The following is a 16,662-nucleotide window of genomic DNA, read 5'->3' as shown; positions in this document are numbered from 1 at the left end:
GATAAACATCTTGTGAATCCAGCCATCATTTCCGATTATTTAAATGTTTTACAGCGAAAACACAATATGTATTTCTATTAGCTAATCACAATAGCCAAACACACAACCGCATATTTTCACCATGTTTCCACCGCATAGGTAGCTTTCACAAAACCGACAAAATAGAGATAAAATGAATCACTAACCCCCATCATGTTATACAATACAATTATGTTTTGTTCGAAAATGTGCATATTTAGAGCTACAAATCCTGATAATACATTGTGAATACGTAGCATCGATACACCAGAATCTCCGGAGATATTTTGGACACTCACCTAATCTGACCAAAGAACTCATCATAAACCTTACATAAAAATACTTGTTGTATGGCAAAGGAAAGATACACTGGTTCTTAATGCAACCGCTGTGTTAGATTTAAAAAAATAACTTTACCATAAAATGCAGCTTGCGTCATTGCGAGACAGCGCTCACCAAAACGGCGGAGAATAGGACTCAACATTTTACACAGAAATACGAAAAAACATCATAAATCTTTTCTTACTTTTGCTGAGCTTCCATCAGAATGTTGTACAAGGAGTCCTTGGTCCAGAATAAATCGTTGTTTGGTTTTAGAATGTCCATTTCTTCTGTCGAATTCACGCCACAATGCTAGCCAAGGTTGCTAACATTCCCATCCTCTCTTGACGCAAAGAACGGAAAACTCCAAAAGTCACAATAAACGTTGAATAAACTGATAAAACTCGGTTGAAAAAACTTACTTTATGATGTTATTATCATATGTATCAAATAAAATCAGAGCCGGAGATATTCGCCATGTAAACCGAACGCTTTTCAGAAGACAGTGTCGAGCTCCGCCGCGCGCCTTCGAAGACAAAGAAAATTCCGGACCTGTCACTCCAAAAGCTCTTGTTCGGCCTCAGATCAAGCTAGACACCCCATTCCACCTTCCACTGCCTGTTGACATCTAGTGGAAGGCGTATGAAGTGCATGCATATTGATAAATAAAAGCCAGTTGAATAGGCAGGCCCTGAAACAGAGCCTCGTTTTCAGATTTTTCACTTTTTCCTGTATGGAAGTTTGCTGCAAAATAAGTTCTGTTTTACTCACAGATATAATTCAAAAAGTTTTAGAAACTTGAGAGTGTTTTCTATCCAATAGTAATAATAATATGCATATTGTATGATCACATTTGGTAATTACATAATTATGCTTGTTTCGCTTACCCTCGCTCATCAACTCACCCATTCTCCCCATCATACTTTAATTAATGTATTTCAGCTTTTGTTATACAGTACCGGTCAAAAGTTTTGACACACCTACTCAATCAAGGGTTTTTCTTAATTTGTACTATTTTCTATTTTGTAGAATATTGTAGTGAAGACAACACAATCTCCTTCTTGGTCAAACAGCCCTTACACAGCCTGGAGGTGTGTTGGGTCATTGTCCTGTTGAAAAACAAATGGTTGTCCCACTAAGGGCAAACCAGATGGGATGGCGTACCACTGCAGAATGCTGTGGTAGCCATGGTGGTTAATTGTGCCTTGATTTCTAAATAAATCACAGACAGTGTCATCAGCAAAGCACCCCCACACCTCCTCCTCCGTGCTTCACGGTGCGAACACCACATGCGGAGATCATCCGTTCACCTACTCTGCGTCTCACAATGACACAGCAGTTGGAACCAAAAATCTAAAATTTGGACTAATCAAACCAAAGGACAGATTTCCACTGGTTTAATGTCCATTGCACGTGTTTCTTGGCCCAAGCAAGTATTTTCTTCTTATCAGTGTCCTTTAGTAGTGGTTTCTTTGCAGCAATACGACCAAGAAGTCCTGATTCACGCAGTCTCCTCTGAACAGTTGATGTTGAGATGTCTCTGTTACTTGAACTCTGGTCTGCAATTTCTCAGGCTGGTAACTCTAATGAACTTATCCTCGGAAGCAGAGGTAACTCTGGGTCTTCCTTTCCTGTGGTGGTCCACAAGAGAGCCAGTTTCATCATAGCGCTTGATGGTTTTTGAAATGATCTGGATTGAATTACCTTCATGTCTTAAAGTAATGATGGACTGTAGTTTCTCTTTGCTTATTTGAGCTGTTCTTGACATAATAAGGACTTGGTTTTTTACCAAATAGGGTTATCTTCTGTATACCACCCATACACTGTCACAACACAACTGATTGGCTCAAACACATTAAGAAGGAAAGAAATGCCACAAATTAACTTTGAACCTTTTCTTTTGTGAGTTCAAAAAATCTCTAATTGTCATGATCGTCGTGGTAATCATACTTGGACCAAGGCGCATCGTACGTAGAGTTCCACATGTTTACTTCTTTGGGATAGGGGGCGCTATTTTCACTTTGGGATAAAATCATGCCCAATTTAAACGGCCTCGTACTCTATTCTACATCGTACAATATGCATATTATTATTGCTATTGGATAGAAAACACTCTCAAGTTTCTAAAACCGTTTGAATTATATCTGTGAGTAAAACAGAACCCATTTTGCAGCAAACTTCCTGTCAGGAAGTGAAAAATCTGAAATCGAGGCTCTGTTCCAGGGCCTTCCTATTAATTTGCTTGAAATCTATGGATATACATGCACTTCATACGCCTTCCACTAGATGTCAACAGGCAGTGAGAGGTGAAATGGGGTGTATAGCTTGATCTGAGGTCAAACGAGAGCTCTTGGAATGACATGACCCCAAATTTCCTTTGTTCAGCAAGGCGCGGGAAGGAACCCTGGATTGCGTTCTGAAAAGCTTTCGTTATAGAAGGTTAATATCTCCGGCTTTGATTTTATTTGATAAATGTGATAATATCATCGTAAAGTATGTTTATTCAATATAGATTTATCAGAGTATTGAAAGTTTATCGGGAGTTTTGGCTTTTTCCGTTCTCTGCGTTTGGTGATGATGGACAGCTTCGCGCCACTTGGCTAGCTTTGGTTGCTAATTCGACAGGAGAAAAGGACATTCTAAAACCAAACAACGATTGTTCTGGACAAAGGACCCCTTGTCCAACATTCTGATGGAAGCTCAGCAAAAGTAGGAAACATTTTATGATGCTATTTCATATATCTGTCGTACATGTGAACTAGTCGTCGGCACCCAACTTTTGGGTACCCTAGCTATACCGAAGCTGGATGTCGTAATGAAGTTATTTTTTTGAATTCTAACACTGCGATTTCATTAAGAACTAATGGATCTATCATTTCCTATACAACATGTATTTTTTAGTTATGTTTATGAATAGCTATTTGGTCAGAATATGTGTGTCAGAAAAAAATCCGGACGTTGTGGAAAAAGTAGCTACGATAGCACAATGTATAACCACTGATTTCAGCTCTAAATATGCACATTTTCGAACAAAACATAAGTGTATGTATAACCTGATGTTATAGGACTGTCATCTGATGAAGAATATCAAGGTTAGTCAAAAATTATATATCTTTTGCTGTTTTTTTGCGATCGCTAACTTTTGCTGCTGATAAATGGGTTGTGTTTTTGGCTATTGTGGTAAGCTAATATAATGCTAAATTGTGTTTTCGCTGTTAAACACTTAAAAAATCTGAAATATTGGCTGGATTCACAAGATGTTTATCTTTCATTTGCTGTACACCATGTATTTTTCATAAATGTTTTATGATGAGTATTTAGGTATTTCACGTTGGTCTCTGTAATTGTTCTAGCTGCTTCGGTGCTATTTGTGATTGTAGCTGCAATTGAAAACTATGATTTATACCTGAAATATGCACATTTTTCAAACAAAACATAGATTTATTGTATAACATGTTATAAGACTGTCATCTGATGAAGTTGTTTCTTGGTTAGTGACTAATTCTATCTCTATTTGGTCGGTTTTGTGCAAGCTACCTGTGCTGTGAAAGAAATGTCTGTGCTTTTTTGTATTTGGTGGTGAGCTAACATAAATATACGTGGTGTTTTCGTTGTAAAACATTTTAAAAAATCAGACATGCCTTTTCAGTGGAACCCACTGGCTAGACAGGTTAATTGAAACTCACAAAAACAATAAAGAGCAACGAAACCTGACGTTCTGTAGAGCTCACAGGCATCAACACGAAAACAAGATCCCACAAAAACCAGTGAGGAAATGGCTGCCTAAATATGATCCCCAATCAGAGACAACGATAAACAGCTGCTTCTGATTGGGAACCATACCAGGCCAACATAGAAATAAATGCACTAGATCACCCACCCTAGTCACACCTCAACCTAACCAAAATAGAGAATAAAAAGGCTCTCTATGGTCAGGGCGTGATTTGCATAGATTTTAATGGACACCCATGATGTGTATAAAATACTATTTTGAACATTGTACTGATTATAATTAGCTAATGCTAAGCTATTTGCCAGCTGTGTGTGGCACCATGTTTGTTGACATTATACAATGCATTCTGGGTAAACGTCTGTCAGACCAAAGTGGTTATAATGAGGTGAAGGAATGGTTCACTCATTTTCGGGTAAACTTCTGGAAGTGAATGAAGGGAAGTGAATAATCATAGACAACACATTCCCTTCAACATGCATACTACAAACAGACCAAACTCATCTAGTCTCCTCTTATTATGTTTGGTTCATGCAAAAAACAAAACTTGGCGGCGCGCACAAACTACCCATCATTGAATTACTTTCGATTTCTAGAAAATGTTTTACTCAATTATTTTGGTCAATGGTGAGCTCACCCATGATGTGATCAATTATAAATAGTAATTGCTATTAGCTCATTCATATTGTAGTTTCTGTCAGCTGAGAGTTATAAAAATATGGCCTTTGTTAGGTCAATCTTTCCTCAGTTAGCGCTAGGAGAAATGTAGCCTACATTTTCCAGTTTGTTATGCTGTAGCTACTTCTGTGCATTTCTGAACATTCATTCCAAAAATAAACTGGTCACATTCTGGACATAACTTTGTAAGGACTGTGTTTTGCAAAATATTTCCGTGAATAAACAGTGGCCAGCTCAAGTGCTGATTGTTGCATCAATCAAAACTGGACGTGCTAAATAAGCGTTCTAATCACACCAGTTTGCGGTTACGCTCCAGGGACCACTGTAGAATGATCACACACATTTTTTGGTATGTGTAAAAAGGTTGACAAGGCACACCTGTTAATTACATTTACATTACATTTAAGTCATTTAGCAGACGCTCTTATCCAGAGCGACTTACAAATTGAAATGCATTCCAGGTGACTTCCTCATGAAGCTGATTGAGAGAACGCCAAGAGTGTGCAAAGGGTGGCTACTTTGAAAAATCTCAAATATAAAATATATTTTGATTTGTTTTACACTTTTTTGGTTACAACATAATTCCATGTGTTATTTCATAGATTTGATGTCTTCACTATTATTCTGCAATGTAGAAAATAGTAAAAATAAAGAAAAACCCTTGAATGACTAGATGTTTCCAAACGTTTGACTGGTACTGTATGTGTGAAATTAGTTTTGGTTCAGTTTTAAGGTTATTGTCGGGGGATTATCATCTGGGCTCTGCACTTTAAACTGTCGTAAAAGGGAGTGGAGCAGGCCCTACTTTTGGGAGAAGGAGGCACAATGGGGGGAAACCATTAAAAAAAATGACATGCCCCCTTAAAACTGGTTTAACTCCAGTTCTGTTTGCAATATTAAGATTCTAACAGTGGCAGTGTGTTATATAGACTTATTTAGGAGAAGTCAAGCAGCATACCACCCTGCATACCACTGCTGGTTTGCTTCAGAAGCTAAGCAGGGTTGGTCCTGTTCAGTCCCTGGATGGGAGACCAGATGCTGCTGGAAGTGGTGTTGGAGGGCCAGTAGGAGGCACTCTTTCCTCTGGTCTAAAAAATGTCCCAAAAAATATCCCAATGCCCCAGGTCAGTGACACTGCCCTGTGTAGGGTGACGTCTTTCGGATGGGATGTTAAATAGGTGTCCTGACTCTCTGAGGTCATTAAAGATCCCATGGCACTTATTGTAAGAGTTGGTGGTGTTAACCCTGTTGTCCTGGCTAAATTCCCAATCTGGCCATCAAACCATCATGGTCACCTAAGAATCCCCAGTTTACTATTGGCTCATTCATCCCCCTCCTCTCCCCTGAAACTATTCCCCAGGTTGATGCTGTAAATGAGAATGTGTTCTCAGTCAACTTACCTGGTAAAATAACAGATAAATTAAAAAAAGTGGGGGGTGTGAGTTAAAAATCATGAGCAGTCAAAATGACTCCTTTAGTGGTTCTAGCATTAACCAGTGGCAAGTATTTATATGAAGGGCAGAATGTGTATGTTTCTCTAAGATCTCTACTTTTCTTAATTTCAATTTATTTTCTAGAAATGTTATCACCGGCATCTGTAAGGTATAATGATAATCATCCAACTTACTGTGTTGGCAGTGGATCCCGTTGAAGCCGGTTGGACACTTGCAGACGTAACCTATGAACGTGTCGCCTCTGTAGGTTTCACTGATTTCACATATTCCTCTGTTGTGGCATGGGTTCGGATGGCAAGGTCCTGAGTGTAGAAAAAAAAATGGAAGGAGACAAAACAGGGTCAACATTGTCAAATGGTGTTTTGTCCTTATAAGAAGTTAGATTTTTTTACAACCAAATCTCTATTTCTGATGTAAATGGAATGTTATAGAAGGGTCCTGAAGCGATGTAGCATGTTTCTGTCTATAACATGAGCTGCTCAGTATGTGTAGACAATCCTTGCCTCCGCAGAATTTTTTTAAAGATATAACATTAGCCATGGAGAACTGCAAAAGTGTTGCTACCGCTCTCAACAACATTGTTGCCCTGAATCCAGCAGGCGTAATCAACAATGATCAGTGGGAAAAAGTTGTGATGGACTGCACACAGTCAGTGTGAACTGGTGTGACTTGACACAACAGGCCAAACAAGCATTCATCCATGTATACGGGTAAGAGTCTAGCTACATTTCCAGATATCACACTGTACATTTCTAATTTTGTCAGAAAGTTTTTTTTGTTGCAAGTTAAAGCGTACTGTTAGCTAGCTAGAACATAGCTTGCTGGCTTGCCAGCTAGCATTACATGTATGATCTGCGTAGTAATATGATTTGCCATTTGCATTGCTATTTGTAGCCTAATGTTAGCTAGCTAGCTGACATTGAACCTAGTTGGCTAGCTTTAACTACCTGCAGATTCATACTACAAATTAATTTTATGCATGATGGCTAGCTATGACAACCCATTTTGTACTCTAGCTATAGGCTGGAATTATGGTTCATTGTTTAGCTAGCTAGCTACATGTCTTAACAAAAGACTCCACTTCGCCAGATGATTGCATCTGTCAAGGTTGTGCGCTATTGGTAAGAAGTCAGGTGCAGGAGAGCAGAGAGTTGTGATCAGGCGCACTTTATTTGGCAGAAGCACAAAAGACAGACGCAACTGCTTCAACAACCCCTCCAGCCAATGGCAAAAGTGAATAAGCGCAAAAACACTCACAATTATTCGAATTTATGACAAATAACATACTACCGGTCAACACACGATACCCGGGAACCAGTCTGGCGCATAACACTAAACACATAACAAAACAATTCCACACAAAGACATGGGGGGGAACAGAGGAATATATATATATGCAGTGTGATTAGGGAATGTAAACCAGGTGTGCGGGGAACAAGACAAAACAAATGGAACAATGAAAAATGGAGCGGCGATGGCTAGAAGGCCGGTGACGTCGACCCCCGAACGCCGCCCGAACAAGGAGGGGAGCTGACTTCGGCGGAAGTCGTGACAACATAACCCATCAGGTTGGTCAGGTATGTCTGAGTGTGATTACGGCCATATATTGTATTCCATCAACATGTGTACATGTCTAGACAATAGTGACCCATCCACTTAGCTAGATGTGGCTGGGGGTGGTTATAGCATTTTGCTACTCTGCAAATATGCAAGTTACCATTTAATTGTACTGTTTACACTTTCTGTATCCTGTGCACATGACAAACAAACTTAGATTTTATTTGATATAGTGTGTGTTTCGCAGAGGCGACAATGTGAATAACAACATGATCTGCACCAAAGTCAGAATAAGATATAGGCCGAGGACTAGATATAGTGTATTTTTACTACCACTTTTGCCACTACAGTACTTTCAGCACTTAACTTCTTCTGGCTGCAGGGGGAGTATTGAGTAGCCAGATAAAAGGTGCCCATTTCAAACGGCCTCGTACTCAATTCTTGCTCGTACAATATGCATATTATTATTACTATTGGATAGAAAACACTCTCTAGTTTCTAAAACCGTTTGAATTATATCTGTGAGTCAAACAGAACTCATTTGGCACAAACTTCCTGACCAGGAAGTGGAAAGTCTGAAATCGAGGCTCTGTTCTTCTTCCTGCCTATACATGGGCATGATACGTAAGAGTCTACGTGCACTTCATAGACCTTCCCCTGGATGTCAAGAGGCTGCGAGAGAAGAAATTTAGTGTTTATCTTGGTCTGAATTGGAATACAAGCTCTTTGTATGACGTGTCCCTCATTTCCGGTACTCTTGGGAGCGCAAGGTGGACAGTGGGATTGCCTTCTGTTTAGCTGCCGTTATGGACGACTACTATCTCCGGCTTTGATTTTATTTGATACATGTGACCATATCATCGTAAAGTATGTTTTTTCAATATAGTTTAATCAGATTATTGAAACTTTTTCGGGAGTTTTGCCGTGTTCCGTTCTCTGACTTTGTTGACGTTGGAGAGATCCGTGCCACTTGGCTAGTGTGCATGCTAAATGAAGAGGGAAAGTTGCCGTTCTAAATCCAAACAACGATTGTTCTGGACAAAGGACACCTTGTCCAACATTCTGATGGAAGATCAGCAAAAGTAAGAAACATTTTATGATGCTATTTCATATATCTGTCGTAGATGTGAACTAGTCGTCGGCGCCCAAGTGTTTCTGGCTATTGTGGTAAGCTAATATAACGCTATATTGTGTTTTCGCTGTAAAACACTTAATAAATCGGAAATATTGGCTGGAATCACAAGATGCCTGTCTTTCATTTGCTGTACACTATGTATTTTTCAGAAATGTTTTATGATGAGTAATTAGGTATTTGACGTTGGTGTCTGTAGTTATTATGGCTGCTTTCGGGGCAATTTCTGATTGTAGCTGCAATGTAAACTATGATTTATACCTGAAATATGCACATTTTTCGAACAAAACATAGATTTATTGAATTACATGTTATAAGACTGTCATCTGATTAAGTTGTTTGTTGGTTAGTTTGGTTGGTTCTTGGTTAGTTAGGTTGGCTTTTTGCATGCTACCTGTGCTGTGAAAAATGTCTGTCCTTTTTTGTATTTGGTGGTGAGCTAACATAAATATACGTGCTGTTTTCGCTGTAAAACATTTAAAAAATCGGACATGTTGGCTGGATTCACAAGATGTGTACCTTTCATATGCTGTATTGGACTTGTTAATGTGTGAAAGTTAAATATTTTAAAAATATATATTTTGAATTTCGCGCCCTGCACTTGAGCTGGCTGTTGTCATAAGTGTACCGACGTCGGGCTTGCAGCCAGAAGAAGTTTTAAGTCTTCAAATAGTTGGTTGTTTTCTAAACTACCTTACTCACTCTGTTTAGCACATGGCCTCACATGTGAATCATATAGAGATGTGTGGGGCTTAAGAGGGTGTGAACGATGCTGAATGGGTAAAGACAAAGAAGAGCTCTCCAGGAGGTGTTCCAAAACAATCAAGGGCCATGTTCTCAAAAGTGTGGTTACAAGTTGATCAATTTTCAAAGCAGAATTACCTAACCATTGTTCCTCAACTTCAGTGCATGACAAACCATTTTGCAGCTCTAAGTCTGTACTTTTATCCAATGTAAAAAACACAATTTCAAAAGTTGCTACATAAGACTGAATTGAAGTGATGGGTCACAAATGTGAAACCAGTCATAGGGCAGCAAACTGAAGCATATCAAATCAAATCAACTTTTACTTGTTACATGTGCCGAATACAACAGGCGTAGATCTTGCCGTGAAATGCTTACTTACAAGCCCTTAATCAACAATGCAGTTCAAGAATTAGAGTTAAGAAAATAATTACTAAATAAACTCAAGTAAAAACTAAAAAGTAACACAAAGTTACATAACAATAACGAGCCTAAATACAGGGGGTACCGGTACCAAGTCAATGTGCTGGGGTACAGGTTAGTGGAGGTAGTTTGTAGGTTGGGGTAAAGTGACTATGCATAGATAATAAACAGTGAGTAGCAGCAGTGTCAAAACAAAGGGGGGGGTCAATGTAAATAGTCCAAGTGGCCATTTGATTAATTGTTCAGCAGTCTTATAGCTTGAGGGTAGATGCTGTTCAGGAGCCTTTTGGACATAGACTTGGGGCTCCGGTACCGCTTGCAGTGCAGTAGCAGAGAGAACAGTCTATGATTTGGGCCTTCCTCTGACACCACCTAGTATATAGGTCCTGGATAGCAGGAAGATTGGCCTCAGTAATGTATTGGGCCATACGCACTACCCTCTGTAGCGCCTTACGGTTGGATGCCGAGCAGTTTCTATACCAGGCAGTGATGCAACCGATCAGGATGCTCTCGATGGTGCAGCTGTAGAACTTTTTAAGGATCTGGGGACGCATGCCAAATCTTTTCAGTCTCCTGAGGGGGACAAGGTGTTGTCGTGCCCTCTTCACGACTGTCTTGGTGTGTTCAGACCATGATAGTTTGTTAGTGATGTGGAAACCAAATAACTTGAAACTCTCGACCCGCTCCACTACAGCCCTGTCGATGTTAATGGGGGCCTGTTCGGCCCTCCTTTTCCTGTAGTCCACTATCATGTCTTACTTACTCGCACCACACTGCCAGGTCTTTGACCTCCTCCCTATAGGCTGTCTCAACTTTGTTGGTGATAAGGCCCACTGTTGTGTCGTCAGCAAACTTAATGATTGTGTTGTAGTCGTGCGTGGCCATGCAGCCATGCAGGTGAACAGGGAGTGCAGGAGGGGACTAAGCATGCATCCCTGAGGGGCCCTGGTTTTGAGGATCAGCATGGCAGATGTGTTGTTGTCTACCCTTATTTCCTGGTGGCGGCCCGTCAGGAAGTCCAAGATCCAGTTGCAGAGGAATGACAGGTAGGATATGTGTGCCCACAGTTAAGTATATGAAGTTATGTGCCGTTATTGTAACGGTAATCCTCTTCCTCTTCATCCGAGGAGGAGGAGTAGTGATTCGACCAAGGCGCAGCGGGTTGTGAATACATAATTTTAATAAACAAGACGGAAAAAACACGAAACGAAATACACTTGAATGATTAACAAAATAACAAAACGGAATAGACAGACCTGGACATGGAACTTACATAAAACATGAAGAACGTACGAACAGGGAAAATAGACTACACAAAATGACGATGTACAAAAACAAACCGAACAGTCCCGTGTGGTGCGACAAACACTGACACAGGAGACAACCACCCACAACGAACACTGTGAAACAACCTACCTAAATATGACTCTCAATTAGAGGAACGCCAAACAGCTGCCTCTAATTAAGAGCCATACCAGGCAACCCTAAACCAACATAGAAACAGACAACATAGAATGCCCACCCAAACTCACGTCCTGACCAACTAACACATACAACAAACTAACAGAAATAGGTCAGGAAAGTGACAGTTATGCAGAATTTAAACTGTTTGCAGGGATTAATCTTGGAGATGCAAGTCAAATGAGATGACAAGTCAAATCCGTGCAGTCTGGCTAAATTTAACCTTTGCACTGTATAAAGTTTTGATTTCAGTCCAGATTTCGTTTCTAAAAAAAAAATGGTATAATGTTAAATATGAATTAATATTGATCCTGAGGGTGCAAGCAATAGTGGGAATATTTAACGTATTACAAGTTGTTCAATAATTTGGGACATGTACTGTCGCCCAGTTCATGGAATCATCATGGAACGCAGACCAAGCCAGGCAGTTTAATCCTGGAGCCTGGCATATAGTTTACTACGCCTGGGCCGTTGCCATATCAGTTCCATGATCAGCAAGGATTACGCAGTGGTGGAAAAGTACCCAATTGTCATACTTAACAAAGAAAAGATACCTTAATAGAAAATGACTCAAGTAAAAGTGAAAGTCACCCAGTAAAATACTACTTGAGTAAAAGTCTAAAAGTATGTGGTTTAAAATATACCTAGGTTTCAATAGTAAATGTAATTGCTAAAAATAGTATAAAGTATAAATCATTTCAAATTCCTTATTATGTAAACCAGACGGCACCATTTTCTTATTTTTTAAATTTACTGTTAGATAGGGGACTACTCCACCACTCAAACATAATTTATAAATGAAGAATGTGTGTTTAGTGAGTCCACCAGATCATCAGTAGGGATGATCAGGGATGTTCTCTTGATAAGTTTGTGAGTTGGACCATTTTCCTGTTCTGCTAAGTATTCAAAATGTATCAAGTACGTTTGGGTGTCAGGGAAAATGTAAAAAGTACATTATTTTCTTTAGGAAAGCAGTGAAGTAAAAGTACAACTTGTGAAAAATATAAAGAGTAGGGCCTCCCGGTTGGGGCAGTGGTCTAAGGCACTGCATCGCAGCGCCAGCTGTGCCACCAGAGACGCACAATTGGCCTAGCGTCATCCAGATTAGGGAGGGTTTGACCGGTAGGGATATCCTTGTCCCATCGCGCACCAGCGACTCCTGTGGCGGGCCGGGCGCAGTGCATGCTAACCAAGGTCGCCAGGTGCACGGTGTTTCCTCCGACACATTCGTGCGGCTGGCTTCCGGGTTGGATGCGCACTGTGTTAAGAAGCAGTGCGGCTTGGTTGGGTTGTGTTTCGGAGGACGCATGGCTTTCGACCTTCGTCTCTCCCGAGCCCGTACGGGAGTTGTAGCGATGAGACAAGATAGTAATTACTAACAATTGGATACCACGAAATTGGGGTGAAAAAGGGGTAAAATATATATATATATATATATATATATATATATATATATATATATATATAAAGAGTAAAGTAAAGTAGAGATACCCCAAAACACTTCTTAAGTAGGACTTTAAAGTATTTTTAATTAACTACTTTACATCACTGGGATTAGGGGGTATTTATAGAACTATTGGTCAACCTTTACTATTATAGTTTTCTCCCCTTACAATATTTATTGGATTGAACAACTGAATGGCAACCTTCAGGATTAATCAAACCAAATGTATTTTTTATTAAACAATGTATTTAGTGTGAAAAAGCTCTCCAAAGCAATTTTTAATGATTCCTAAATATGTTCCTAAATAACAATTTACAAGATCAGATACTTTTCAATGAAACGGTTTAGAGCCTGACGGCCTGCGTGTATTGTGCTCCAGTCCTACCTTTCATAATCAGCAACATACAGGAGGACATTGAAAGCATATCAACTCCTGTAGAGAGATGGTAGTATGGTCAATGTAAGCAACCCAATTTATGTTCCTCTAACTCCCCTGGATACCACTCTCAATACGACAGCTGTTGTCAGCAGTAATCATGTGCCTATAAACCTGAATTACACTCTTAGCACTGAGACAGTTTTCCCTCGTAGGAAGCCCACTGTGAGAAGTTCACCCTGCACATCAGCTCAAATGTAAATATCACTGTCATGCCTACCTCTGATAAGCTTCCCAGTAAATTATATAAAGGATAATAGTAAAAAGCTTTGGAGCACCTTAAATGAAATTTTTGGCAAAAAGCTAACTCTGCTCCATCCTTCATTGAATCAGATGCCTCTCATTATAAAACCTTCTGATATTGCCAAATACTTTGTTGTTTTCATTGGCAAGATTAGCAAATTTAAACATGACAAAATAAATTACTCTGAACCTTCATATGTGTGCATAAGTTATCATATTGTTATGCAAGACATGTGTAGTGGGCAGTAATTCTGTATATTTTACAGATACTTCACATGCGACTCGTAATAAGACTACACAATTATCCTATTCAAGTGTTTATCTGACTCCATAAAGATTATTTAGCAATATGCAAGAAAGGCCATTGTTGAGTTACAGTAATAGGGAATGAAGAAATGTCTGAAATTGAAATTCTAAATCCAAGTGTGTTTAATTACTTTGTAAAATGAATGGATTCACATAAAGCTTAATTACAAGACAATACTGAGATTAACAAAGCGTTTTTCTGGGCATGATCAGAGAGAGATCATCGCCTGGAAGGCATTGCCCAAAAAAAACAAAAAATAAAGAGAGAATCTCACTCCAGTAGAAAAAAAAGAAAAAAAAAGAACAATGAATCTAAGACCATTTTATAAGCATCTGAGTTGGTTGGTTGGTTGTTTCTGACCATTAGTATTGCTGTAAAGTCAACTTCCAATCAGATATCAGAAGAGGTGAAAAAATATATTGTTGTCTATCAATAATGACAAGCAACCTGGTACTTGGATGGAAAGTTACTGTGGACGGTAGCGTACTATATTGCCACTCCTATTTGCCATCTCTTCAATCTAAGCCTGTAGAAAAGTTTATGCCATCAGGCAAGAAGGGAATCAAAAGTCATTCCGCTACCCAAAATTAGCAAAGCTCCCTTCACTGGTTCAAACAGCCGACCAATCAGCCAGGAAACTTTTGGGTATAAAAAATGGTTTGACCAGATAATATGCAATTTCACATTAAACAAATTAGCAGTTGACTTTCAACACGTTTATAGGGAAGGGTTCTCAACATGTACGGCACTGACACAAATGACAGATGATTGGCAGAAAGACATTTATAGTAAGAAGATTGTGGGAGCTGTTTTGTTTGACTTCAGTGCAGCTTTTGACATGATCGATCATAGTCTGCTGCTGAAAATGTGAACACTCTCTCTGTGTTATGGCTTTACATCCTCTGGCATATTGTGGATCGAGATTAACCTGTACAATAGAACACAGAGGGTGTTCTTCAACCCTTAGAAACCCGGACCCAATTTCCATGCATGACAATTGAGCAGTGTTTGCATGACAATTGAGCACTTAACATTTTATATCGGGCAAAAAGGGGTGCAAACCACACAATTTCAACAATATTATTGCTGTATTGTGAGGAGCACTAAATATAAACATTCATCATGAAAGCTAACTCATTATTTCTGAAACCCAAGTTATAAAAGCAGCATCATATACAGTATATTGCACAAGTTGTTAATCTTCAGTGTGTCATTATTTTTGCATTTCTGCATTGCAAAGATTCCACGCATTCCAATAGATGAAATACAGTCAGCCAGAGTATACACACAGTGCCTACTCCATGCAAAACTTAACACAAAACTTTTGAGAAAATGGTCATTGTTCAACCAGTCTGAAAATGCATGGCAAATCATACAAGCACAGTGCATATCGTGAATACACTAGTTGCAGTATTCAAAACTCCCGACTCTCATTGATGTCTATTAGATATATAAAATTGTAACTAAAGTCGGCTAAATCAGGGGCGCACAGAGTCTTTCTTGGTAGTCTTAAAACAAATCTACTTTGAAACAAAAGTATACACCTCACACACATGGTTATGGGCTTAAAAAAATAAGAATATAACATTTTGATGTTGCATCCCAATATTGTTCTTCATATACATGACATAAAATTTAAATACAATACAACCATTTGACATAAAAAAAAACACATTTCCGTGGTAAAAAAAATGAAAATGTTTAATTATTATGAAAAATATTAATAACATTACACCCATGAGGCCACTAGAGGGTGATTTAGTCATTTTACTTCAGTAAAGGCTCACTTTTTTGCACATGCAAATAGGCAGTTAACACCCAAATGTTTAAGAAAAAGATCCCGATTCTGAATGTCATTTTTTGTTCCTTGACATGATATATAAACAAGGTCATTGTAAATTATATAAAGCATAATAAAAGGTGTGGTTTGCATCACTTAACACCTGATGCTACATACACTCAACGTGAATTTTTGGAGTGGCTATATTTCACAGAATTTATTTTCTTCTTCGAAAATTTTGTCAGGCATCTCTGGACATCTAACGAGTATTTAACATGCGTTGCATTTCAGAAACTCACCTTTTTGACAATGTACAAGACTGTTTCGGAGAAGCAGAACTGCGGTGTTGACAAGCTGCAAAGGTATGCCATTTACACGGACAATTTCTGCTTTGGTAATCATAAAGACTGGGCACCAGTTGGTGGCAAAAGTGTTTATTAGGATCTCATCTAGAAGAAAGTGGAAAGTAGTGTCATTTTATGTTTTGATCACGTACGTACATATACATTACTAGGTGTTTAAAGACACTGTTACGTATATGTGACATTGAACGTAAAGTGGTTCATGAAAGTCTCTCTAACATAAACCAGCATACCTCAGGGTAGCTGTCTTGGCCCTTACTTTTGTATATATTTTTTTTTACTAATGACCTTTCCTCTAGCCTTGAGTAAAGCCTGTGTGTCTATGTACACTTATGACTCAACATAGTACATCTCAGCTACCACAGTAGTGAAATCACTGGAACACTTAACATTGAGTTGCAGTCAGTTTTAGAATTGGTGGCTAGTAAATATTGTTGGCTAGCAAAATATACAACAAAAATAAAAGCATTGTATTCAGGACAAATCCTTCGCTAAACTTTAAACCTCATCTAAATATTGTAATGAATAATGTGGCAATTGAGCAAGTTGAGGAGACTAAACTGCTTGATGTA

The 16,662-nt window shown here is 39.0% G+C and overlaps 1 protein-coding gene across 4 annotated transcripts in view; it reads right to left on the bottom strand.

The window, feature by feature from the left end:
• Positions 1-16,662, bottom strand: part of LOC129826305 (EGF-like repeat and discoidin I-like domain-containing protein 3) — a 283,677-nt gene that overhangs the window by 163,806 nt on the left and 103,209 nt on the right. For all 4 annotated transcript variants that reach the window (XM_055886873.1, XM_055886874.1, XM_055886875.1 and 1 more), the window contains one exon: positions 6,375-6,503. In XM_055886873.1, coding sequence (XP_055742848.1) covers positions 6,375-6,503 — 129 coding nt within the window. The remainder of the gene's footprint in view (positions 1-6,374; positions 6,504-16,662) is intronic.

This window comes from Salvelinus fontinalis, chromosome 28 (genome assembly GCF_029448725.1).
Source record: "Salvelinus fontinalis isolate EN_2023a chromosome 28, ASM2944872v1, whole genome shotgun sequence".
Lineage (NCBI taxonomy): Eukaryota > Metazoa > Chordata > Actinopteri > Salmoniformes > Salmonidae > Salvelinus > Salvelinus fontinalis.
The sequence above is the reverse complement of the archived record's forward strand: the minus strand, read 5'-3'. Positions and strand labels throughout refer to the sequence as shown.